The sequence below is a fragment of the Myotis nattereri genome, assembly GCF_964212035.1.
Source record: "Myotis nattereri genome assembly, chromosome: 8".
NCBI classification, from domain to species: domain Eukaryota; kingdom Metazoa; phylum Chordata; class Mammalia; order Chiroptera; family Vespertilionidae; genus Myotis; species Myotis nattereri.
This window is the reverse complement of record NC_138083.1, coordinates 70,354,400-70,381,322: the sequence shown is the minus strand read 5'-3', so window position 1 is coordinate 70,381,322 and position 26,923 is coordinate 70,354,400. Positions and strand designations below refer to the sequence as shown.

The following is a 26,923-nucleotide window of genomic DNA, read 5'->3' as shown; positions in this document are numbered from 1 at the left end:
ATTCTGCCCCTAAAGGAAGTAGGAAATGGGAAGGAAGCTCCCAGGATGAGGATCCAGAAGATTGGTGTCGGGCCTGGGATTTGGGTTTTTAATTCATGAGCCATGAGGCAGCTTATCTGTAAGAGCATTAAGGGTAAAAGTCAATGATTTGGGAAGTCACTGAATTAGGGCACCTTGGTGGTGGCTCTCAGCGTCCCAGCATATCAGCTAGAATGCCTGACTTGGAGTGACAATGACTTGGAGGGTGGCTGAGTCAGGGGGTCAGATGAGTGCTGATGAGTTAGCCTCTCCATCTTGCAGAATCAATAACTGAATATTGGTGAGTAAGGCCCCACCAGTTGTAGTAGCACCCCTGGTGTCAGGCAGAAACCAACAAACAGCCAAATCCCTGCAGCCCCGCCCAGACTATCCACCAGTGGGGGAGCCGATTAACCATTAACCCCCACCCCTCCCTGGCAGAGCCTCCACCCCTTCTGGGAGGCTAGGCCCAGACTCCGGGAGATCCTCCCAGAGGACAGTTTGAAAGGCAGGAAGGCAGAGAGTGCACCTGGGAGGAGGCAGGGGGAGGGTGAAGGGGGGGGGCCGGCTCGGCCTGGAGCCTTCCGGGTGGGCATCCTGGGCAGGGCAAGTGACTGAGGAGTGGAGGGGGAGGATGCGCCTCTCCAAAACCCTGGTCGACATGGACATGGCCGACTACAGTGCTGCGCTGGACCCAGCCTACACCACCCTGGAATTTGAGAATGTGCAGGTGTTGACGATGGGCAATGGTAGGTGGAGGCACGTGTGCCCAGGAATGCCAGTTGGGGGCAGGTATGCCCAGGAGTGGGAGCAGGTCTCCAGCACCCAGTTTTGGGTTGGGAGGAGAATGATAGACGATGGCCAGGTTGGTCTGATAGGCTAGTACCGGCGTTGCCAGGTAAAGGAAATGTGCCCAGGCACAGTGACCAGAGGCATTCTGAGCCACGGGAGGCCTGCAAGAGCATATTCCCAGCAAAAGTAGCCCCAGGAATCCCTGTCAGGCCCTTCCAGTCCCTCGTAGCTCAAAGCCATCCTGCTCAGCGCGTCACTGGGAGCAGGGACGTGACGGTGAGCTCCTTCTTCCCGTTCATCTCTAGTAATTGGGTCCAACATGGCCCCTTCCTGAATCCCGTGGGCCTAGGTCCAGGGAGATGGAAAGGCACGTCCAGTCCCTGGAGATGGTAGATGGAGGCACCCTGTGTTTCAGGGTGTCTTTGAGACTTGCCTGGGGTGAATGCCCCACTTAGAGAAAATGGAGTTCTCAGGGAAGTTTTGCAAAATGAGACACCAGTTAGTAGAGTGTGTGTGTGTGTGTGTGTGTGTGTGTGTGTGTGTGTGTGTGTGTGTGATCATGGCCTCTTCTTGGTGTGGTGCGCACGCATGAGCTCCCCTGTATGTGGGTGGGAGGTGATATACTGGGTTGGCAACTGTGTGCCCACAGAAACCATTTGCATCTTTGTGCACATTTGTCTGTGTGCACCTGTTCTGTGTCCATTTTCATTTGTGTTTGTACACTGAGTGGGTTTGTGTTGGTTGGTGTTTCTAGAGGTGCCTGTGTTTGTCTTCTGTACGGAAGTGGCGGTGAGTGTGTACATGTGACTGTGGATGTTTGCACACATGTACCATGGATGTGGATTTGTTTGTGTGCCCTATGTTTCCTGCATGGGCATTCTGACTCGTGCCCTGTGTGTACCTGCTTGTGTGTATGTGCACATCCTTGCCCTGGGGGCCGGTGCTGTTTGGTGGGCACGATTATGCAGACATGATGTGCAGGATTTTGATGTTGCCATTCACCAAATGAGATTCTCATCAGCAACATGCCCATTTGTCTTTGAGCAGATCTTATTGCTTGTATGTGTCTCTCCAGGTTTATAATCACTGAGAGCCATGAGTGGGGGGGGGGGCGGGGGGGCGGGGGGACGGGGGAGATGTTCTCCTTCACAAGGAGGTTGGGGGAAGAAAGGGACTTGAAAGCCAGGAAGTTTCTGGAGAGAAAGGTCCCTAACTTGTGGCAATTCAGCCTCGGTGGAGAAGTGGGTGGCAGCCAGCCGAGGCCAGCCTGACACCTGCCTTCCTGCCCCGGCTCTGTGGCTTCAGCGCAGGCCTCTAAGGCTTGTGGTCAGTTTGGCTCAGCTGGAAAAAGGTGACTGCTCAGCCTGTGGTCAGTGGGCACTGTCCATAGTCAGTCTCACCAACTGCTCACCTGTCTCTGCCATCCACTTACTGTATGACCTGCATGTCACCCCTCCTCTCCTGGTCTCTTCTACAAAATGGGCGTAATCACCCCAAGTCTGCTTGCTGGCCAGCTTTTAGGAGTACCCTGGGTCACGGGAGGAACTGAGGGACAAACATGCAGGAAATGGTAAACTAAGGAGCTGCTGCCCTAGGTGGGTGCCATGTGACCCCACAAGGACAATGTGTGCTGTCACACTCCTGGCCACAACCCAGCCCCAAGCTGCTCCCTGGGGTTGGTGCCATCTACCTTGCAGAGCGCATGCCTCCAGCTCCCGGGAATCCTGTGCTCCCGAGGCAGAGCCAAGCCCCTTGATTGGGTGACCTGAAGACAGGCAGCCTCCTGCCCTGGAGCCAGAAAGATTAGGGCTCAAATTCTGGCATAGATTCTTTCGTGTTGCAACCTCAGTTTCTTCATCTGTAAAATGGGAATAAATAATAGCACCCACCCCAGGGCTTACCAGAGGATGAAATAAGATAAGGTACTTAATATCTTAGCACTGGTAACTGGTCCTGGCCCCACCTGAGTCCTCTCAGGAACTCTGAACGCCTATAAGAAAGGTTTACATTCTTTACTGGAGTTTGAAGTGGTCTGAGAGTTGGGGTTATGTTTGGCATACATCCTGGGCTGGCAGCTCCAAGGCTCCAAGGATAGCTCCCCCGTCTGTCCCCATCTCAGATTCAGAACCAAAAGCAACAGGGGTTCCTTGCTGCAGAGACCCCAGTAGACACCCCAACAAGGGCAGCAATGGCCAGAATCACCCAGCACCCCTGGGCCATATATTTGGCTCCGCTCCTTCCCAGCAGTAGGATGACCCTGGGCAAGCCACTTGCCCTCTCTGGGCCTTGGTGTTGTCACTTGGAGAACGGGGCTGACTCCAGGGATGAGATGGCATACCTGGCAACACCCAGCCCATCCTGCCCAGGATGTGGGCACCCCTTCCCCCAGCCTCCTCCTGAATGGCCAGAAATCGTGGGGTCAGCTCTTCCCAGGGGCCTGGGGAGGCGAGGCTGAGGGAGAAAGGGCACCAGCACGGCTTAACAATTACCCCCATCTCCAGGAATAATTCACCAAGTGGAGGGGGCCGCACTCTTGGGCACCCTCGGGAGACTGGGAGATGTTCAGCCAGGTGACGGCAGGATGCAATGCAGCGGAGTCTGCTCGCACATGGAGGCGGGAAGTCTTGTGCTCTGAGAGTTTTCTTCTGCAGAAAAGTTCTTTCGCAAATGCTGATATCATGCTCATTCTGTGACAAACACTTGACTGAATCACCACAACACACAACAGCCCTAGGGCATTTTCCTCCTATTTTACAAGTGAGGAAAGGAAGGCGAGAAGTTAATTAATTCAGCCAAGGTCGCAGGGCTACCAATAAGAGGTGGGCAAGCTGGGATTCTCACTGGGCAAAGGGCTCCAGGCGTTGTGGTCGTCATGCCCTCTCCAGTGCTTAACTGGCTGTTCCCTAGGAATTCCAGGCCGGCCTCAGGGTTCTATGGGAACAGTGTGTCACGACTGTGTGTGCTGTGCACATGCGTGCATTCTTCAGGGGGGATGGGACACAGTGTTGATCATCTTCCGAGAGGTTTATCATCTATCCTTGGTGGAAGATTTGCTTATAAAAAGAGGGTTTGGCTACTGAATTTTTAAAAAATAATGGAAAACCACTAGAACAGTAGAACCGCCCTGTTTACATTTAGGGAAACTGAGGCCCCGGGGAAACTGAAGCAAGGAAACAAACGTGCCCAGGGTCACAGGTGAATTAGTGGCAGCATCAGTACTAGGGCCAGAGACCCCCAGCATCCAATCCAAGATCTTCGTCACCTGCCTCTTTTACCCCTCCTCACCTTTATGTAGATGCAGTAGCTTTTGCCTCTGGGACAAGAGGTATTTGAGGGGTGCACATTTCCTTGTCATGACCCCCCCAGGAGGGCAAATGAGCCGCAGTCCTTGGTGCATGTCTTCTCATTTCCCAGGAGGCTTGTCAGGGCCCCTGGGCACTAAGCTGAGACCCTCCCAGCCGTGGTCACTCAGTAAGAAATAAATGGCAAGACCTGGTTCTGGGCAGACACTGCAATATTTGTCTCTTCCACAGCCCTCTGTGCCCAGTCAATCAGGGTCTATACGGCCTGGAAGCATCCTAGGGTGTGGCCAAGTTTTCATTACTTCCCAGAGAAAGCTGGGCTAGCAGTCTCCATCATGAGGGGAGCAGACTCTCACAAACAACTCTGTGAAGTCACTGTCACAATGATACCCAAGTTAGAGATGCCAAACAGGGGTTCCAAAAGCCAAGGGGCTTGCCCAAGGTCACCGAGGGAGTGGGGACAGCATGGCATTCTGGCTGAGGCTGCAGCCCTGGGGAGCTCCCCACAACATTCATACTGGTTTGTAAATTTAAACCTCCAGAAAAACAGGGCCTCCAGGAGGTGACTTTCTGCGCTTCTGAGTCCTCCTCTTTTTTCTTCTCGTGCAGACACATCCCCATCAGAAGGTGCTAACCTCAATGCGACCAACAACCTCGGTGTCAGTGCCCTGTGCGCCATCTGTGGAGATCGGGCTACAGGCAAACACTACGGCGCCTCAAGCTGTGATGGCTGCAAGGGCTTCTTCCGGAGGAGCGTGAGAAAGAACCACATGTACTCCTGCAGGTGCGGAGCCCCGCTCGCTTGCTCGGGGCCTTGATTTCTCCAGCTGGGAAATAGGCACACTTGGGCCAATGTTCCCCAGGGTCTGTCATCTCCCTACTAGGCCCCAGAGGCATCTGCCCTTCTAGGTCTTCAAGCCTCCTTTGGTTTCCTAGGCCTGGTGGCTCCAGATGGGAACAGCCATCCTAGGAAACTCATTCACGGATCAGAAAGCTATCGGCTGCCCTTTATTGAGCCCTTACTATATGCAGGAACCATACGAAGTCCACTCACCCACTGTTATTTACCCCACTTAGCAATTAAGGACCCATGAGGCTTAGGATCAAGCCTCTGAGGATGGGGCCCAAACCCCAAGCTGGTGCTTTTTCTAGGGCAGAAAGGAGATTGGCCCCAGGCCTTTCCACCTGCCCCAAGGGCTTCCTAAAGCCTTGGAGATCCCTCCTTTAAAAGCATCTGCCATTCTGCGTGACAGCAATAATAAAATAATAGCCATCGGTTAGGAGCATGTGCCATGTATGGATACTATGCCAGGCTCCATCCATGTATTATCTTCCCCTGGTCAACGCCCCTCTGAGGTGGTTACTATTATTATTCCTATTTTATAGAGGAGGAAGCTGTGGTGTGGAGAGGGCTTGGAATTTGTTCAAGGTCACCCAGCTCAAATCAATGGCAGAGCCCAGGTTGATACTCAGGGCCCCACCCATAGCCACTATGGGGCACTGCCTCTACTGCTATCTCTGGCTTATGTGGGCCGCGCATTGACCGTTAGTTATAACCAGGAGCCTGCTCTGGCCTCCAAGCTCTTATACTAGTAGGATGTGGTGGAAATAGTGGTGCTTTGATACTCAAGGGACTAGGGTTCCCAACCTGGCTCTACCCCAGGCTGAGTGATCCAGGTCTACGGGTTGCCTCTCTGAGCCTCAGTTTCCCTACATTTAATAAGATAGGGTTGGACTCCATTGAGCTTTTCTTTATGGTTAACATGAGAACCTCTAGGATGAAGGGTTTATTGCAGCAAAGAGGCTGGGAATCAACCAGATGGCCAGGGTTCTAGTTCAGTTTTGGGGGCGGGAGGGCTGTCCCTTTTCCATCCAACCATCCAAAGCCCTCCCCAGATTTAGTCGGCAGTGCGTGGTGGACAAAGACAAGAGGAACCAGTGCCGCTACTGCAGGCTCAAGAAGTGCTTCCGGGCTGGCATGAAGAAGGAAGGTGAGCTTCAGCCCTCCCCCTGCCACCACTGCCCCACCCGCACCACAGCTCCCCACAGTCATTTACAACTGGGGACACAACTTTATGACTCAGGAACAGGCCCCAGGGTGACTAACTAATGGCTGAGAGAAGGAAGGGCCTAGAAATCTGACCATAGGGAGGGGCTGGGCTTGGTCTTGAGAACGATTCAAAAAGATAAGCTCCCACTGTATCTATGCAGGTTCCCAGCCACCACCACCCCTGCCTGCCTTCTCCACCACAAGGCAGCCAAGTCCGGTGTTTTTTCTTTACTATTTCAAACATTAAGAAAGGTCTAGACTAGAGAACGATATTGCAAATGTCCATGTACTACCCAGACTCAGCAAATATGAGGGGGTGGGGAGTTCTGCTCCTGAGCTTCCTGTCCCGGGGACAAGTGCCCAGTTCCTTAGTCGTCATGCTTGAGTATCAGGTGAGTCCAAGTTTTCCCATCCTAGGGAATGGGAGCAGGACACTGGACTTGTCCTGGGGAGCAGAGAAGGGGAAGACGCAGTGCATTGATTGAGGTCTCTCCAGGCCTCCTGATACCAGCAGACACCAATCATTGGGCTGGGCTTTTCCATGATGGATAGTTCCTTTTGTTCTTATGACAACTGTGTGTGGTGGCACTATTATTATAGATGAAGGAACGGAGGCCAGAATGGCTCAGCAACTTGCCGGAGGCCCCAGAGCTGGTCAATGCAGAATGTGGGGTTTGAATCCAGAGCTTTGAATGCAAGTTCAGTGCTGTTTGGACGACACCTCCATGTTGCTTGCTTTATGCCCTCCATACCTCAGGAACACTCAACCCAAGCTCAGGAAGCGAAAATCGTTTAACTGCTTCTAAAAATAACTTTCCGTTTTCAAATCTCTTCCTCTTTTTCTCCTCTCAACTCACACTTCCCAGCTCTAGGACTAGCCCCCAGGCCTTCACTTCTAGCTCACAGCTCGACCTCTGGCCTAGTCCTGCACACCTCCTACCCCCATCCCACCCCACAGCGGGAACCTGGGACCCAGCCTGCTGAGACGAATGAGGAGAGGAGCTCCGCTGTGGTCACCTCCCCTCCCCATCTTTGCCTCTGAGACCTTGTTTTCTCTGCTCCCTCCCTAGGAATTGTCTTCTGTGGCTCATCCTAATAGGGCCTTGGAGTGAGCTCCTGAGTCCTGTGGCAAACCCGGGCCTGCTCACCCTGATGAAGGAGTAGCCCCCTCCTGCTCGCAACATCATTCTAGCATCCAGACCTCAGGGGTTCTCAAAGTGGGGAAGGAGCTTTTGCAGAGGGTGAATGCCCCCCACCTCTCCCTGCCTGGTGTTCGGTGGTGTGGAGCCTCTCTCACCCACTCTCACCTCCAAGCTGGGAACCACTCTGTGGAATGAGAAATGCTGCAGATGGGGGTGTGATATACAGAGGCAGGCAAGAGTAGGTTAATAGTAGTAGTAGTAATAATAATAATACAATCATAGATAACAATACAAAAATAAACTGTTTTGCGTACTTACAACTGTAAACCTACTTTTGTCCACCCCTGTATGTATGAACAGCTGGTGACAAGAGGAAGATTGAGAACTATAGTCTCAGGACCTAGGAGTCTATGGTTCTAATAGTCAGTGGTTCTATTACCCCACAGTCAAGATTTTAGGTTCAAGAGAATGAATCTCTCGTGTTAAAATCACAGGCCTTGTGACAGGCAGGTGGGAGAAGGTTAGCAGCCTTCCTGGGCTGCATGTGGCCTGGTCCAGCTTTGATCGGCTATTGTATGTGTCTCTTGTTAAGCCTTCAGTCATTTTCCCATGTGTCACTTCAGGGAAGTTTCTGCCCCTTCTGGACTCTATAAGATGAGGGGGTTGGTAGGGGTCCCTCCCAGCTTTGTGAGCCTCACTCACTGGGACTTGTGTGTTTGTTTCCCGGTCTTCCCCCTCAGCTGCCAAGGAGGCACGGGCCCACATCCTGGCTCCCAGAAGGGGAGTGGGAGCACCAGGCAATTCTGCCCTTGCTTAGCCTTGAAAAGTGCTTCTTGGCTCAGGGAAGGTGGCATCATGTCAGGAGGATAGGAGAACTGGCTGATGGCAAGTCAGTGTAGGCGAGTAAATGTTGGTGCTTGTTTACACACCTGGGTTAAGATTGTGACATGTGCTCGTGTCCCTTGGTTGCTTTGAGAATAGGCCAGGGTAGCAAAGCGTTCAGTCGCCACTGTGGTCAAGCTCTGGGAAGTAAGGATATTACTAGTTCTGTCTAAGTTTTATAGCCTGGTAAAAACTTCCCAAAGCCAAGAGAAATTCTTGGAAGCCACGGGGATCAGAAGAGCTGGGACAAGTTTTCGTGTTTTTTTCCTGATGGTCTTAGCAGAATTCAGTCATTTAAACCCAAAAGCCGCCCTGAAGGGTGAATTGTATGGTGATGGATAGTCACTAGACCTTTGAGGAAGCTCACTTTGCAGAGTATACAGATGTCAAATTATAATGTTGTGTACTTGACATATATTTTTTAAAATTGGGCTGCAAACAAAATTTATAGACTAGACAGGAAGACATGGGCTGCAAACAAAATTTATAGATAAGACAGGTGCATATGAGGCTATCAAATCTACCTCTTCATACACTTTACAGATGGGGAAATTGAGGCAAGAGAAGTGACATGATTGACTCAAGGGTGGAGTCAGGACTAGAATTCAGGCTCCCAGAGCTGGGCAGGTACCAAGCTCCCCGGATTGAAACTGGGAGGGACCAGTGTGGGAATCATCTTGGGCCTAGATCCCTGAAAGTTCCTCTTGACCCCAGGGGAGGGCTCTAAATCTCAGAGACCCGTAAGTCTTGGCCAGAGCTTATTCCATGGTGGCCAAAAGCGAGTTCCCTGAGTGGCAAGTTTTTCAGGGGAGAAATCTGGGGACCAGGGGGCCTAACAGTAGGTCAGGAATTCTTTCCTATAACCTGACACTTACTTGGTGGTCCTAGGGCAAATGCAGGCTCCTGGAATTGGACACCTAGAACCAGGAAGCAGGGCCAGGGGTGCAGGAGGTGTGGGTTGGTGGTGGGCCCTTTCTTGGAACCTCAGCTCAGGCTCTAGTATCCCCCATCCAGGGGTTCTCTGAGAAGACAAGCTCATCCTCCTCTCTGCCTCTGCCCAGGTTGGTTAATATTCAATAGGAGTTACATTAGGTCCCCGACCCTGCTAATACTGAGCAAACATTTGGAAAACATCATTCCGTGACTGAGCTCGCGCCGGGCACTGATAAGGCTGGCCTAACCTTGAGGAGCCCAATCCACAGCTGCTGACAGCAGCCCTTTTATTCAGCCTGCCTCCTCCTGGCGCCCTGGTGGGTGCGGGCAGCCTCTGTGGGAGGGTGTGGGCAGGGCAGGTGGGGCAGGACTAAGGCTGGGGAGTGGTTCTGGGAGCTGGCCCCATGCAGGGTGGTGGGTCTCCAGAGAGATTTCTTATCTTGGGACTTGTATTTTATCCCCCTGACTCCTGGCTTCATTCCAGCGGTTCTCAACCTGTGGGTTGCAACCCCTGAAAATACATCCTGCATATCAGATATTTACATTACGATTCATAACAGTAGCAAAATTACAGTTATGAAGTAGCAACGAAAATGATTTTATGGTTGGGGGTCACCACAACATGAGGAACTGTATTAAAGGGTCGTGGCATTAGGAAGGTTGAGAACCACTGACTGTCTGCCTTTCATTCTCTGATTTCAACAATGTGTGAAATCCAGAGACGACAGTTGAATAGGTGGGATGTCAATGTTCCACTGAGACACAGGGCCTAGGGCAGTGCGGGTGGGGCAGTGAATGAGTCTCCGAGGATGGCTGTTCCCATCTGGAGCCACCAGGCCTAGGAAACCAGAGGAGGCTTGAAGATGTATGATGGCGAACCTTGTGAGCTCGGCGTGTCAGCATTTTGAAAAACCCGAACTTAACTCTGGTGCCGTGTCACATATAGACATTTTTTGATATTTGCAACCATAGTAAAACAAAGACTTATATTTTTGATATTTATTTTATAGATTTAAATGCCATTTAACAAAGAAAAATCAACCAAAAAAATGAGTTCGCGTGTCACCTCTGACACGCGTGCCATAGGTTCGCCATCACTGGCCTAGGGTACTCCCAAGAAACAGAGCTTTTTATCATTCACTCAACAAATATTAACTGAGCACCTACTATGTGCCAGGCTCTGTTCTAGTCGCTGGGGCCATAGAAGTGAACAAGAGGGAGTCCTTTCTGGAGCTTCTCTTCTCAGAGAGAGACAGAGAGTAAAGAACTAAACATATGATTCTACACTAAGTGCCAAGAGGAAGAAGGAAGCAGGATGCAGGGCAGAGTGTGAGGGGGGAATGCCACTCAGACAAGTGGTCAGAGAGGGTACCTCTGAGAAGGTGACATTTGCACGGGGACAGGAGTGACATGAAGATGCCTCCAAGCTATAGGGGAGAGAATTCCAGGCAGGGGGAACAGCAGCACCAGAGTGTGTCAGAGGAGCAGTGAGGCAAGTTTGGGGGACAGAGTAGTGAAGAGGATCAGAGGGAAAGGGCCACGGGGAAGAGTTGTGCCTTCACGCCGAGGGAGATGGGGAGGCACTGGTCCAAAATGAGCCGTGGAGGGGTATGACCTGAGAGGTGCATGGACTGTAGGGGCAAAGCTGGAAGCAAAGGGACCCGTGAGGAGGTCCCGGACTACTCCAGGGCTGAGAAGTCAGGGCCCAGACAGAGTGGGAGCCAGGATGGATTCCGTAAGGACCACTCACACCTGTGGGGCATGAGTAGAGCTAGAATGTGAGAGAAAGACTCCCAGGTTGGAAGTGGGGGAATAAACTGCCTGTTTCTGAGATGGGAGACAATTTGGGAAGCAAAAGCTGATAGATGGGGCAACTGAGGCCAGAGAAAGGAAGTGACTTCTACTGGCACACACAGAGCGAGTGGCAATTCCGAACAGGAACTGGGTCTCCTCCCACCGCGTCCTCCCTCCTTCCAGCTTCAGCCCAGCCTCATTGCACAGGAAGGCTTCTCAGAGTCCAAGGGGCAGGGCCAAGGCAGCAGGTCCATCTTATATCTCCGGCCAGGACTGGCCCAGAAGGGGGCACGCAGTGGGGTGCGGGGCGCTGGTGGACACAGGCCCCAGATCTCTGAGTTCCTGGGAGAGAGCCCAGCAGTGGGCAGGGGAGGACAGCGTACCTTTGCTGTCTCTGAGAAGGGTAGCCTGGATCCCTTGCAGCTCCTGCTGATGGATGAGACCGCCAGGGCAGGCGGGGCCTCCCGATCCCCTTGTCCCGGCCTTCTGCCTCAGGGTTCAGGAATCCCTGGGCCATCTCCTGTCACCCAGAGGAGTTCATTTTGCTTGTTTTACACACTTTCATCTGGAAAGAAAGGGATCCTTTTGCAGAACAGAGCTTGAAAATCTGTTATCTAGACAGATCCCCTCTTCAATGCTCCAGACTCACCTTAAGCCCTCTGCCCAGTCATCACTGTCTTGCATGCCTCCAGGGATGGGTGGGTCACTCCTGCAGTCCCCGCACTGTGTTGAGGCAGCTTTGGCATTTAGAAAGTTCTAACAAGCTGGGTTAGAATCTGTCTCCCTTCCTTCCCACAAGTTGATCTGGGCTCTGTCCCCTGGACGCACCCCTCCTACACCCACCTCCAGCTGTGCCTCCTTCCCTGCAGGATAGCCCTGCAGAAACTCTGTCAGGGCTAAACTCTGTCCCCTTGCACCTCACCCGTTCCTCATCAGTCATGCCACAGCCCTCCCCTCCTCCGTATCCCTGCCCTCCCTCCTCACTTCTCTCTGCTGTCCTCACAGCCGTCCAAAATGAGCGGGACCGGATCAGCACTCGCAGGTCAAGCTATGAGGACAGCAGTCTGCCCTCCATCAATGCGCTCCTGCAGGCGGAGGTCCTGTCCCAGCAGGTACTGGGGTGACCGCTCCACCCACCTGGGACCCCACACACTGAAGGGGAGTCTCACCTCCACCCCGCCCTCCCCAGCCAAGCCCTGGAGCAGCAGCTAGAAGGACCCTCAGATGTCACGGAAGGGAAGCTGAGTCCAGTGTCACACAGCCATTTAGTAGCAAAGACAAAACTGGGACGCAGGCCTGGCATCGGGGGCACTTTCTAGTTCATCCCACTGCCCACATGGTGCAGGCCAAGCAGCTCCCTGCCTTCACTGAGGGCTGCGATCAGCTTAGCCCCGGGACAACAGAGCAGCGAACAAGTGGACAGGGTAGCAAACTGGGACTCAGTCAGCCTCTGCTGTTGACCTTGGGCCAATCACAGCACCTCTCTGGGCTGTGGTTTCTTCCTCTAGCAGATGAGGATGAGGGTTTTTGCCCTGCTTCTCCCCTAGGGCTGGGGGGTTCCTTGGGATTCTGAGGAGCTGGAGGAAGAGGAGGCAGGGGCAGGCCGCAGGACTTCTTCAGCATCCTTCCTTCTGTCCATTTTCCCTTAAGCTTCCTCCGAGCCAAGGCAGCACCCACAGTCCATCTCCCCTTTTCCAGACAGGGACACTACCTGAGGAGGGGCCTCTGCAGGGTTCAGGGCGTGTGGGGCAGCCCAGCCATCCCCAGCATTTTCCTTCATCTCCCCCGCAGATCACCTCCCCTGTCTCTGGGATCAACGGAGACATCCGGGCAAAGAAGATCGCCAGCATTGCCGACGTGTGCGAGTCCATGAAGGAGCAGCTGCTGGTGCTCGTTGAGTGGGCCAAGTACATCCCAGCTTTCTGCGAACTTCCCCTGGACGACCAGGTGCGGGCGGACGTGGACTGTGGGCAGTGGGGGTGCTGGGCAGGAGGGACCTGCTGGCCCACCTGGGATATAGCCTTGGACTGGTCTGAATTTATTTAACAAAACACACATAGTGCTCATGTGTCCGGCAGTTGTTTAAATCACTTTGCAAATGTTAACTCATTTAATCCTTCCAACAGCCCTATGAGGTAGTGCTATTATTAGTTCCATCTTACAGGTGAGGAAACTGGGGCACAGAGAGGTTAAGTAACTTGCTCATGGTCACACCGCTAGTATCCAGCAGAGCTGGGATTAGAACCAGGCAGGCAAGCTCCGAAGTCCAGGCTTCTATCCACTGTATCTCTGCAGCAGGGCCCTCTCCCGAGGAGATATTGACAGGGAACCAAGGCCAAGGACCAGGAGATTTGGGCTTGCGCCTGGTTTTAAGACCAGTTCTCTGTGTGATCTAAGACAGATTACTTCCTGTCTCTGAGTCTCAGTTTTCTTATGTACAAAGTGGGAATTGTAATACCTGCCTCAGAAAGTGGTTGGAAGGATGGAGGACATTACCATTTGAAAAGTATAAATCGTGTAATGAGCACCTACACAGTGCCGGGGCCACAGCTGGCCTCCCTAACTGTCAGCTTCTTCCTGTATCCCACCAACATGGTATGGCTCAGCATTTTATTTCCCAAAGTACATTCTTTGACATACCAAAAATGTCCCAGGGGGAACAGGGGACTGTGTGTGTGTGTGTGTGTGTGTGTGGTGGGGATGGACCTGAGGACAGATGAGTTTCTGAGATACCACAAGTGACAGCTCCTGCACCCCTTGGGCCTGTGCAGACATTTTTCCTGTCTGGGAAAGCAGAGCCGGGCTGAGTCACCTTCTCAGCTCTGAGGGAAGCTCGGGGTCACCAATGCACAGGGCCTAGATGTCCATTGGTGCATTTACTTCTCCGTTTTGCACATTTGCATGAAAGTCTGGCAACGCATGCCAGTCTGTCCAAGTTTCTGAGAAGCCCTGCCGGCAAGGCACCTATTGAACTTTGTGGACAGACCCGGGGCTCCTGGAACTCCTCTTACACCCACCCTCTCCTGGAACACCCATTAGTGTCCTGCGATGGGACACGCTGTGCAAACACGGGTTTGGCTGGTCCTGGGCCTCGCACTGGGGGCCGGATCAGATGCCCTCTCACACAGATTCCTCCCGCTTTGGGAGGGATGACAGGGCAGGGATCTTGGCAGAGCCCCTGCCTTCTCCCCTGCTCCTCGTGTTCTGGCCCTGGTCCCCTCTGCTGGAGAATCTACATTAATGTTTAATCCCTCCTGTTCCTTCCCAGGGGCTCAGCAGGGCAACGAAATACCCCCAAGCTCAACAATTGTTAACCTCGATTTCCCACCCAAACCTCCCTGGCTAGGGCTCAGAGCATTCTCAGAGAGCAGTGATGGGTGGCCAATAACACGGGACAATCATTAACACCCCCTGCCTGCTCACCCCCAGAACAGCTGCCATGTCAGGGGGCTGGACCCGGGTCATGAGGGTTCCCAGCTCCCCATTCACGGTGTACAGGAGCCCATTTGCTCTAGATGGGGTGGGGGAGGAGGAGGAGACAAACCTGGGAGGTGGGGGTCATTGTCTTCCAAAGGGCACCTCAACTCGATAGACATCGCCTCAGGAGCCACTTTCCAGGTTGTTTGCTTCTTGTCTTGTCTAGAATATCAATCCGTTGAAACCTGGGCGGCTAGGGTAGCATTGGATAAGGGGACTGAGGCCTAGAGAGGGAAGGTGACTTGCCCCAGGTCACAGAGCAAGGCAGTCACAGAGCTGGGACTTGATGCCAGGTCTTCTCCCTGTCAGTCAGAGCCACTGGTAAGGGACAAGGGCCTGCACAGTGCCCGGTGTGCCGTGTAGGATGTGCTCAATAGTAAGCATCCTTGTCCTGGTCATGGCAAGTGTACTCTCACCGCCTGTTTGCCATTTCTCCTATTTTCCTGGCATCCTCACAAGGTTTAACCACAGGGGAACAGACTAGGTAAGGACAGGTGGCTGCCCAGGAGGGGCTGCATCTGGAGAGGAAGTTAACTAGTTTGCTCATTCGTTCATTCACCCATTTCTTCCTTTCTTCATTCAGACAAATATTTATTGAATTTTTACTATGTGCCTTAGAACAATTCCACCTCCCTAGATGGGTCTTTTCTGACCTCCCATCTACTAGTTATTCTTGCCCTATGCTCTTATCTCATACCCTCACCTTCCTACTTCTCTCCCTCCCTCTCTTTCTTCCTTCCTTGCTCCCCTCTTCTTTCTCTCTCCTTCTCACTTTCTCTCTTTCCCTTCCTAGCACCCCCCTTCCCTTCCCTTCCCTTCCCTTCCCTTCCCTTCCCTTCCCTTCCCTTCCCTTCCCTTTCCTTTCCTTTCCTTTCCTTTCCTTTCCTTTCCTTTCCTTTCCTTTCCTTTCCTTTCCTTTCCCCATTGTGTCCCCATTGCCTAAAACACGTTTGTCACTTAGTAGGCATGTAACATGTGATGACTGAAAGAATGAACAATCAAGTGAATTCATGAACAAAAGCATTTTACTTAATAATTTAGCCTGCTAAAACCCTCTGGACTCCCTAACCCAACCTTGCAGATAAGACCCTGGAGGCTACCAGCCTGATACTATTTTTCCAGCCCATCTTTGGTTCTCATGCTAGCTCTGAAGCAGATGGTTCTGAAAGGCAGGCAGTGCTCTCCGGTGAGTTAGACTTGTCTTCTCTGCAGGAAAGGTGTCTGTCAAGCTCATCCACTTCCAAGAACCAGTGTTCATGCCTTTGCCTTAGGTGGGAACCAACATCCACGTCCAAATTCTTGTAACTCACTCTCAGAACCCTAGAATCCTACAATGGCAAGTGGGCAGCTGCCTGGAAATTGGAGCAGTGATTTCCCAAACACAACTGCACATCAGAATCCACTTGGGAGCTTGTTTAACACAGATCCTTGGGCCCATCCCCATACATACAGAATCAGAATCTCTGGAAGCAGGGCCTAAGAATCTGCATTCTTATAAACCACTCTTCATAATCTTTCATAGCTGGCCCATGAGTAGGAATTGGGGACCCACAGTTTTAGGACTTTCGGGGTGATAGACCCTCTTTAGAGTCTGATGAAAGCCTTTGCACCTCTAATGAAAAAAATACACCCAAATAATTGTCACAGTTTCACCAGGCACATAAACCAGGCCCAGGGGGGAGCAGCAACTGCCCAAGGACACAGAAACTCAAGGTCAAAGTCAGTGTTTGGTCGCTCTGCTCCTAGCGCACGTTCTTTCCCCTCCTGCATTCCTGCTGAATCTTCTCCAGGTCCCCAGTTGATCAGTTATGGGAAGAGGGCGGCTGTTTTCTGATGCCTGTTTTATAATTCAGGCAGGTAAAGGCGAGGGAAGCATGAAGCTGACTTGCCCAGTGTTGGTGAGTTGGCGAGGAGCAGCCCTCACAGGTGTGCAGGCACCATATGCTGTCCCTTCTCTCTTCCAGGTGGCCCTGCTCAGAGCCCATGCCGGCGAGCACCTGCTTCTCGGAGCCACCAAGCGCTCTATGGTGTTCAAGGACGTTCTATTACTAGGTGAGGAGGGGGCCTGCTCAGCCAGGGCTCTGTGGAGGGCATGTCCAGTGTGGAACCCACCTGGGCATAGGAGATGTCCACGGCAGCATGCTGGGGCAAGGGAGACCGATCAGAAATAGCCCTGTCCCCTTGGATGCAAGGAAATATGGACCCAAGAAATTAAAGTTCAAACACACTCAAAGCCAGATCCCAGGCCCAGTCCGATGATTTCAAGCAACTCATTCCCTTAATCTGGGCCTTAACTTTCTCATCTGTAAAATGGGCACTCCTCCCATGAGCACCAACTGCATTGCAACTGCAAAGGACAGGGCCTGTTCAAAGCTAGGGGTAAGGGTACACCCAAGGTAGCTTCCCCATCCCCTCTCCTTTCCAACTCATCCAGGTAATGACTACATCATCCCCCGGCATTGCCCGGAGCTGGCAGAGATGAGCAGGGTGTCCATGCGCATCCTGGATGAGCTGGTGCTGCCTTTCCAGGAGCTGCAGATCGATGACAATGAGTATGCCTGCCTCAAAGCCATCATCTTCTTTGATCCAGGTACAGTCCGCACCTCCCACCCACCCCTGATGCTCCAGAACCCTCTGTCAGACTTCTCCTACTGGGTTGCATACCCCAAGTTCACAACCTCATCTTTTAAGTACAACAACCCTGAGAGGGTGTTTTTCTTAGCTCCATTTCATAGATAAGGAAAAATCAAAGTTCAAAGGGATGATATGACTTGACGGGGCACACTGAGTCCACAGGCTTGAGTTTTCTCTTTCCTTTCCCTTCCTCCCTCTTTTGTTCTCTTTCATCTCCTGTCTTCCTTCTTTGCTTTCCTTTTATCTTCTTTTCCTCAAAAGGGGATGGGGAAGCTACATTGGGTGTACCCTTACTCCTAGCAAAATAATATGTGCACGTACTTAAAATGCGAATATTCCTCCCTACTCCACTCTTCCTGCTAAAGCCTGCTCCTCAGAACCATTTCTGACTCGTTATCATTTCTTCTGGCCATTACCTCGAGCTCAAAATAAAATGCTAAGCCTGCTCTCTCTTGCTTTATCTTTTTTGGGTCGTATTTTTCCTCCTAGGCTAGCAGAGGGCTTCACTTCTTTTATCACCATTCCTATTCTCCTCCATCCTCTTAATATATTTTTCTGGCTATTTTAGTGTCTCTATTGATCATCTTTATAATGTTTGTTATGTACTTATGCCTTTATTTCTTGTCCTATCAACTGTGGAGAGTATTTTCTAACCCTTCATGTAGCATGTAGTCCCCCTTATCCATAATTTTGTTTTCTGTGGTTTCAGTTACCTGTGGTCAAATTCCAGGCATAAACAATTCGTAAGTTTACAATTGCACACGGTGTTCTGAGTAGTGTGATGAAATCTTGCACCCTCCTGCTCCGTCCCACCTGGGATGTGAATCATCCCCTTTTCCAGCGCATTCACTCTGCATATGCTATCTGCCTATTAGTCACTTGGTAACCAACACGGTTATCAGATCAACTGTCCCAGTATTGCAGTCCTTGTGGTCAAGTCATCCTGTTTTACTAAATAATGCCCCTAAAGTGCAAGAGCAGTGATGCTGGCAATTTGGACATTCCAAAGAGAAGCCGTAGAAGCACTTTCTTTAAGTGAGAAGATGAGTACAGTTTAATAAGATATCGAGATAGAAAGAGAGAGAGCACATTCACATAACTTTTATTACAATGTATTGTAATAAGTGTTCAATTTTAGTGTTTATTAGTTATTGGTATTCATCTCTTACTGTGCCTAATTTATCAATTAAACCTCATGATTGGTATGTATGTGTAGGAAAAAATATAGTCTCTAACATGGTATATAAAGGGTTCAGTTCTGTTTGTGGCTTTAGGCATCCACTGGGGACCTTGGACTGAATCTCCTGTAGATAAGTGGGGACTACTGTACTGCATCCCCACCCTTTCCTTCAGCTCTGACTCTCCTCTCCCCGTTCCATTTACTGGCTTTCCACCTGTATTTGTAGTTTGTAGTTATATCTGTGCAAAGCCTGATTTTACTTTACAATGTCAAGATTCCTGGGCCCCCAAAGGTTTGCTTGCTTCCTTTCCTCCTTACATGTTAGAGAACACCTACTATGTGCCAGGCACTGTCTTAGGCCCCAACTGCATGAAGATCACTTCTAGTAATAGTAGTAATGAAGAGGAAGATCATCACCATTTGTGGAATGCTCTTTAAGACACTCTTCTAAACGCTCTGTGTGGATCATCCCATTTACTACTTGCAACATGGTACCTGTGAGATGGGAATTACTATCTCCATTTTACAGATTAGAAAACTGAGGCACAGGGAAATCAATTAATTTTCCCAAGGTCACACAACCAGGAAATGGCAGAGCTCGGATTTGAACTTCAGACTATTCAGATCTCAAGCCCATGTTCTTACCTACCACATGCTATTTCCCATTTTCTAAAGGGTAAGAGTGCTACCTCTAGTTTCCTTGAGAGTCTGGCCCAGGCTATATCCCCTGCAGCACTCAGCACAGGGCTAGACAGAGTAAATGGCTCAGTAAAGTGTGCAGGATTACTGACGCTGAGTCAGGGTCAGTAACCTGGCTTGGAGGGGCAGATGACCTATAATAGGGCCTGGCATGTAGGTGGTGTTCAATAGCGTTTGTTGACTGAGTAAAAGAATGCACAAACATGGTTAGTGGAGAGCACCCTGGACTGGATGTGTGGGTGAAATTCTCTTTCTGCCACTTACATTAGGAAATAAGTGCATTACCTCCATGAAGTCTGAGATTATCCATTGGACGACTACTTGAGTCCTTTTCTTAAGATTGAGGATCTAGAATTTATCCATTGATTTTTTTTTCATTCATTTATCCTTCTATCCACCTACCTATCCTTTCATCTATTCAACAAATACTGACTGTGCATGGTACTAGGTGGCGGGTTTAAAATGACAAATGATATATATGCCTTCCTGCCCAGAGCTCACACCTAGTGGAAGAGACAGTTGCCTCCTGTGCAGTCAGTAGTAACGGAAGAGCCACAGAAATTTGGGAACAGGATGGACACGTAATGCGGACTTGGGGAGGGTGGAATGGAGAAGGCTTCTTGGTGGAAGTGAAACCTAAGCGGAGACCCTAAGATGACACAGGCAAGGGAGCAGAGAAGTGGGGATACAGCTCTACGGCAGCAGAAGCAGTGTGTGCTGAGATCTGGACAGTGGGAACTCAGCTGGGAGTCAGGAGCCCCAAGCGCACATCATGGATTGCCAACACCAGATGTGTGACCTGGCCAAGTCCTTTCCCTGCTCTGTGCCTCAGTTTCTCCATGTGTAATGAGGAAGTTGCTAAGTGCCCTCTTGGGTATGTTCCTGAAGTCCCATCCTCCATCCCTCACTCCTCTCTCCCAGTTCTGCATCTTAGGAAATGTGACAGAAACACTTTTCTGCCTGAGTCCAGGAAGCTACAATTTTCATTAGTGCGCTCTGCTTCCTGCGGACCCTGAATCCTCATCCCAGCACTGCTGAGGATTCCCTGTGTGACCTTGAGCCCCCCTTTGAGGGCCCCATGAGTCAGGGGAAGTCTGGGTCCTGACTCCCCAGATGCTCTAACTGGGCCCCACTGCCCTCCCTTGCCCACCCCCTCCTGTTGCAGATGCTAAAGGTTTGAGTGACCCGGGTAAGATCAAGAGGCTGCGGTCCCAGGTGCAGGTGAGCCTGGAGGACTACATCAACGACCGCCAGTATGACTCACGTGGCCGCTTCGGCGAGCTGCTGCTGCTGTTGCCCACCCTGCAGAGCATCACCTGGCAGATGATTGAGCAGATCCAGTTCATCAAGCTCTTCGGCATGGCCAAGATCGACAACCTGCTGCAGGAGATGCTGCTGGGAGGTCCGTGCCCCGCCCCGGAGGGGCGGAGAGGTGGGCGGGGGCAGGGGTCTCTCCAAGAGAAGGGGCCTCTTTTGACAGATTGGCCAAGGGAGACATCTCTGAAGTGGTGACTTTTGTGCTTAGACCAGAAGGATGAAAGGAAATAGAGTATTTAAAAGTCAAGAGAAAAACATTCTAGACAGACATAACTAATACAGAAGTCCTGAAGCAGGAGAGGGTAGTGTGTTCGAGAAGGAGGATAAGGTGGTGAGCTGGGGGAGTTGTATGAGATGAAGATGGCGAGCTGGCAGAAACCAAATGATAAGTATATGGTTTTATAGGCCGTGGTCAGAAATTTTTATTTTATTCTCATGCAACTATTATAAGAAGATTGAACATCAGACTAGTGTTTTAAACCAACTACTCTGATTGTTGGGTAGAAAGTGGATTTAGGGAGGGGAAGGTGCAAAATGGAGACAGGAGACCCCTGAGAATGTTATTGTCTCCAATCAGGGAAAAGACAGTAGAGGCTGGGACAAAGCATGACTGGAAATTTAGCAGCAGAGAAAAACGTGATCGTCTATTTGGAGGAAGAACCTGCAGGACTTGCTGATTGGTCAGATGTGGGGAGAGAGGGAGGAGGAGAGTCCAGGGTAAAACCTCTGTTTTTGCTTTGAGTAACAGGAATGCTGGTGGAGCAATTTGCTAAGATGGGAAGACTGAGAGAGAACAATTTGAGGCTGGGCAGGGTGGTGATGGTGAGGGATCCATTTTGGACTTGAGTTAAGCTTGAGATGACTGTTAGACATCCAAGTTGAATTATCACGGAGGCAGTTGGATATCTGAGTCTGTTGCTAAAATACAATCCCAAAGCTCAGGATGAAAGGCAACTCCATGGTATTCCAGCAATTAGATGCCATGGGAGGAGGTTGGAGGAAGAGGAGCCAGGGGGATAAGAGCAAAACCAGGGAAGTTCCAGAATCCAAGAGAAGGGCATGTTTTAAGGAGGACAGGGCATTTAATGGTGTTAAGTTCACAGGAGAGGGATGGAGGTGTCCATTGGATTGGCACAGTGGAGGCTCTTGGCGATTGTGCAAAGAGCAGTAGTGTCAGAGGACCGTGGGAAAGGAAACCAGACTGGGAAGTGTGACAGAGTGAGTGGGAAAATGAAGTGGAAGTAACAAGAGTAGACAACCCTTTGAAAATGTTTTACTCTGAAGGGAAGCTATGAGGGAGTTGGCGATGAATGCAAGGGAGGGAGGGATTATAATGCTGGGCTATGGAATCTTGGCTGGACTGGAATAGAAATAAAGATGGGGTGATAATGAAAAGTGGGGATCAGTGAGTTGCAGCCTCAATAGGGTTGAAGAGTTTTCGCAGTGATGGTACTAGATGAAGTGAGCTGGAAGGATAGGAGGCAGGATCTAAGCAAGGAAGCTCGGACTCATTGTAATGCTCACAGACAGAAGTGGTTATTCCTAAAGATGGGCTACAGATCAATTAATTACTATGGGCATTGCAAGAAAGGAGAAGTTTACTTCCTACTGGAATGGAGAGAACCAGGAGAGGCTTCCCTTAGGAGTAAATATCTGAACTGGAATTTGGACGTGGGGGGGGGGGGTGGGTGGGGAAGGCATCTCTAGTGGAGCCAGTACATGAGCAAAAGCAGAGAGATTGTAAATTACAGGAAAGTCCAAAGAAACACATAGATGCTGTACTAAATAGGTCAGCTTGGCTGAAAGGTGAGTTGGGACCAAATTGTTGAAGGACTTCTGTGCCAAAGAATTTCAAAAGCCATTGATTAAATTCATTATATTAATATGCAATCAATACTCGTGTTAATATTTAAATTATCTCAGTGCTTCCTTACATGCTTCTGTTTCTTTTAAATCACGTTTGTTCTCTTGGTTAGCTGGGTCCTCTTAATACCCTCATAAAGTCCATGGATGGGAATGGTAAACCCCAGTTTACTAGCCCAGGAATAGGAACCCAATAGGCATCATCCATAATGGATGGGCAGGTTGATTGGCCACACCTGAGGGAGATGGTGTCTCAAGGCCCAGGGTCCTTATCCCAAACTCTTCATCTTCATTGAGTCTTCCCTCTACCTGCAGGATCCTCCAGTGATGCAACCCATGCCCATCATCCCCTGCACCCTCACCTGATGCAGGAACACATGGGCACCAACGTCATTGTTGCCAACACGATGCCTACTCACCTCAGCAACGGACAGATGTGTGAGTGGCCCCGACCCAGGGGGCAGGCAGGTGGGCAACTTGGATTCTATTAGGAAGGGGTGAGGTTGGGGCCTAAGAGGGAGCCAGGGTAGGGATGAGAGATGAGATTGTGTATTTGTTAAGGCTGCTAATTCAGCAAGGTGATTGATAACCTCTACTGAATGAAGCTGTCCTTGGGATGGGGTAATCCACTAGATGAGCTTGCCCGTTGGGTGAGGATATCCATTAGGGTGAAAATTCCATTAGGTGGTGTGCATTTGGTAAAATTGTTCATTAAATAAGTCTTCTCAATTGGTTAAGGCTATCCATTAGACAACTGAGTGAGATTATGTATTAGGTTGGGATGTCTGTTGAACTAGACTCTCCTCTGAGGTAAAATCTCACAAGAGTGAGTTTGTCATTGGCAAAGTTCTTCAAAGAGTGAGATTTCCATTGGGATGAGGCAGTCCACTAAAATGAGATCTCATTTCATTGAGAGTGTTCTTTGGGAAAAATCTCACAAGAGTGAGTTTGTCATTGGCAAAGTTCTTCAAAGAGTGAGATTTTCACTGGGATGAGGCAGTCCACTAAAATGAGATCTCATTTCATTGAGAGTGTTCTTTGGGAAAGTTGTCCATGGACTGAAATTAGCCAAGTGGGTCATGATTTTTATGTTTTTGTTGATTTCAGAGCGAGGAAGGGAGAGGGAGAGATAGAAACAACAATGATGAGAGAGAATTATGCCCCTTACTGGGGATCGAGCCCGCAACCCGGGTATGTGCCCTGACAGAGAATCGAACCATGACCTCCAGGTTCATAGGTTGGTGCTCAACCATTGAGCCACACCGGCTGGACTCAGAGTTACTTTCTGAACCTGTTATGGGGGTGAGGACAATTACTTCCTGTTACTCATCTACCTATGTATCAGAGAATCTTTTTTAAGCCAGTTAGGGTTTCATCAATTGTTGCTCCTCTTCTCCAAGAATGGGTATTCCTGTCACATGTCCCAGTGTCCTTGGGGAAAGTCAGACTTGGGCCCTGCTTTGGGAGAAGCAGCTCATGTCTCCATACCAAACAGTGGAGGAGATGGAGGTTAGTAGGAACTGGGTGTGACCTGGTCCAGCCATAGCCTTCCAGACCTCGTAGAACATGAGACTGTGGTCTGGGATCAGAAGATTTGAGCCAGAAGAGACTTTAGAGATTATCTGGTTTCTTTCTCTCGCTTTATAGAAGAGGAAACTGAGCCCCAGAGAGGGGGGAGAACTTTTCTAGGGCTCTGCTTTTACTCCCCAAAGGGCTAGGATTCTGAACAGCCTGTCTGTCTCTCTGTCCCTCCAGCCACCCCTGAGACTCCACAGCCCTCACCACCAGGTGGCTCAGGGTCTGAGCCCTACAAACTCCTGCCAGGAGCCATCACCACAATTGTCAAGCCCCCCTCTGCCATCCCCCAGCTGACTATCACGAAGCAAGAAGTCATCTAGCAAGTCGCCGGGGGTCAGGGGCTCTGCTGGCCCTCCAGTCCCCTCTGAGAGCCCCTGGTAGTCACTTGGTCACAGGGCTGGAAGCTGTGACAGTAGGGCCAGTCCCAAAGCAGTAGTGAAAAGGGCAAAGGGCCCAAGAACTTGGGCTGTGGGCCACGACACATTGCCCCCCTCCTCTGCTCTGGACGATGGGGCCTTGACTTGGGGAGATCCCAGCTGGAGAATCCTCTGCTGCCTTGGACAACGTTTCTCTTGCTGAAGCCACTGCCTTCCCTTCATCCATATCTACCCCCAGCTGCTTCACCTGCTGCCTAGAGATGATGTGGGACCTCGCTCAAGCCCAGCTCTCTTCCCCTCAGGCCGGTACTGCTCCCTGAGTGCTGTCATCATGTCCAGGCCCTTTTTCTCTCTTTGCTCCCCAACTCTGAGGGATGAGTGTAGAGATTCTATCATTCCAGGAGTGGGCCAGTTGGGGGAGGGGGCAGGGGAAGGTCTGGGTTTGAGACTTGCTCTGGGGAGCATCACTCAGGGTACATTCTGGAGCCATTAAACCCCAGGATGAAACAGCCCGTGCCTCCATCCATCCAGAATATTGGTGACTTTGGGGAATTCTGAAAAATGCCACTTGCCCATGGCAATTAAAGCTGGGACCAAACCTGGGACCAGAGCTGTGCATTGTAGGAGGATGAATAGTTAGACGGGTTATCTGCCCCCCAGCCAGGGCTGACCCTTCTGAATAGACGGGGCAGTGCCCCAGTGCCTCCCAATTCCATCATTAGTGATTGTTTCTTTTGGCAAAAGAGGCATAAAGGGTATTTGGACAGTATGTCCAAGAGAAATCTCTGCCTCTCCAGTGCTATGAGGACTGGCCTTCCCCACTCCAGCAAGCCAAATCCCCAATCCCAGGAGAGTGTTCCCTGTTCTGAGCTCTCCAGCCTTCCTTAGCCACATCTCATTTCAATTCCCCAGAAATCCCAGCCAGGGGGCTCAGGCTGGTGTGGGGTGAGGTAGGGAAGCTAGAGTCATTCTGCTCATCATGGTCATTCCTACTGTTTGCTCTTCCACACCCCAATGTCATGGGAGGCAAGCTGAGGTAAGAATTTCCCATGGGGTGGAGTGGGGCAACAGTGGCTTTTAATGGTAGCAATTATCTGGGGCAGGGGGCAGTCCTCTGCCCAAGTCAACTCTTTTTGGAGGAGAAATCCATTCCACTTTTAGAATTTTTATTGCAATTATAGGAAACAAAATAAAGACAAGTTTACTTTCCTGATTCTAAACTGAGGACACCACATTGGAATTTTTGTCTACCTGAGTTGTAGTCCTAAAACAAAATCTGATGGACTAAAAAAATGGTTGGGAGGGCAACCATGGACCCTATAATTCCTCCACCGAGACAACTCCTTCTCTAGGCAGCTCTCAGAAGCTTCCAGAGTCCCCGTGGCTCTCCTAGAGGGGACAGGGAAGAGAGGAGAGAGTTGTACATGGATGCTCCTAGATTTCTTGTGATGATCAAGCCAATTACTTTTGCCAGATTGCTCTGTGATTTGCCCTGATTGGGATGAAGTGTGAAATTCACATCCAGCAGTTCAGAAAGTGGGTTGGGTTCTGGCAGATCCATCAGCATCTTCCCTGGGGTGTGAATGTCATTAGGTCCTGTGCTGACACCTGAGCCCTGTCACTGCCACCCAATGGGGCAAACAAACAAACAAAAACATTTATTGTGTGTTTTAACAAAAGTGTATAAAGCTAAATAAATGGCATGTATGTTTTCTAAGTCCTTGGGTGGGTGTCTTTTCTTCCTTTCAGGTGTTAGAAATAAGAATGAAAATAGTCTCCTACTGTGCAAAGTGCTCTCAAAGCCATTATTGTTTAATCTTCACATCAAGAGGTAAGCAGGTTAGACACTGTCACCACCACCACCACCACCGTCCACTTTATAGATGGGGAGCGGAGGCTCAGGAGAAGTGATTTTCCTTAAGAGCCAGAAGTGGGAATCTGACTCTGGTCCCTGGATTTTGAGTGCTCAGTATGTGGAGACATGAAAGTCGAAAAGGGAGGGGATGATGGAAAGATCTGAAAGGATGGCAGGAGGGTCCAAGGGTCTGTCATCTACCGTCGGGGTCCAAGATGGGGCCCTGATCTGGGTCCTGGGTCAACCTGCTAGCATTAAGGGACAAGTAGGCATGGGGAAATTTCATCAAAGCAAGTGTTGTTTTGAAAAAGAATAAAAGCAAGGGAGCCCTAGCCAGTTTGGCTTAATGGATAGAGTGTTGGCCTGCGGACTGGAGGGTGCTGGGTTCGATTCTGGTCAAGGACACATGCCTGGGTTGCAGGCTCAATCCCCGGTAGGGGGTGTGCAGGAGGTAGCCGATCAATGATTCTCTCTCATCATTGATGTTTTTATCTCTCTCTCCCTCTCCTATCCTCTTTGAAATCAATAAAAATATATATATATATTTAAAGGCAAGGGATGCACTTGAGTATTCCAGCCAGGTTCATAGCCACCTTGGTCTTGTCCCCTGATAAACTAGCCACCAAGGACCACAGCCTCACATCACTCAGAGGTGTGCTGGAGCTGGCTTGTGAGAGCCGATTGTTAACTACTCTTCCCAACTTTCTGTTGGGCAATGTCGCAATGATAGCAGCGGTGGAAGCATTTACACCACAGGAACTGGCAAACACTATAAATCAAGGCTTTCCCCTGGAGAGCTGGTTGTTAACCAGCACACCATGGCATTCAGTGATGGGTGAGTGGGAGATTGCTGATGGCGGGACTGTGGGGTGCCTGGGTGTGCTGTCACTCAAGGATGAGGGTGGGGCATAGTGACCCTTTTCATCCTTTCCCAACAGAGGGATTGGCAGTTCCAGTCTGGGAGTCACACCTGGGTGATTCATTGTAACCTTGGTCTGGTCACTCCATCCCTCTGAGCTGCATCTGTGAC

At 50.5% G+C, this 26,923-nt stretch overlaps 1 protein-coding gene across 1 annotated transcript; it reads left to right on the top strand.

Moving 5' to 3' along the window:
- Positions 1 to 516: 516 nt before the first annotated feature.
- Positions 517 to 25,753, top strand: HNF4A (hepatocyte nuclear factor 4 alpha). The gene is made up of 10 exons (XM_081096462.1): positions 517 to 767; positions 4,722 to 4,896; positions 6,009 to 6,103; positions 11,919 to 12,025; positions 12,705 to 12,860; positions 16,355 to 16,442; positions 16,825 to 16,980; positions 20,069 to 20,305; positions 22,399 to 22,551; positions 23,839 to 25,753. Exons 1-10 carry the CDS (start codon positions 653 to 655, stop codon positions 23,979 to 23,981), a joined length of 1,425 nt encoding a protein of 474 aa, XP_080952588.1. The 5' UTR covers positions 517 to 652; the 3' UTR covers positions 23,982 to 25,753.
- Positions 25,754 to 26,923: the final 1,170 nt, after the last annotated feature.

What these genes read in the sequence shown, in the direction of transcription:
- HNF4A (XM_081096462.1), top strand. Translation starts at nt 653, where the DNA reads ATGCGCCTCTCCAAAACCCTGGTCGACATGGACATGGCCGACTACAGT. An exon ending in CGGAGGTCCTGTCCCAGCAG is followed by an intron (nt 12,026 to 12,704) that starts GTACTGGGGTGA and finishes TCTCCCCCGCAG; the next exon opens with ATCACCTCCCCTGTCTCTGG. An exon ending in CAAGGACGTTCTATTACTAG is followed by an intron (nt 16,443 to 16,824) that starts GTGAGGAGGGGG and finishes CAACTCATCCAG; the next exon opens with GTAATGACTACATCATCCCC.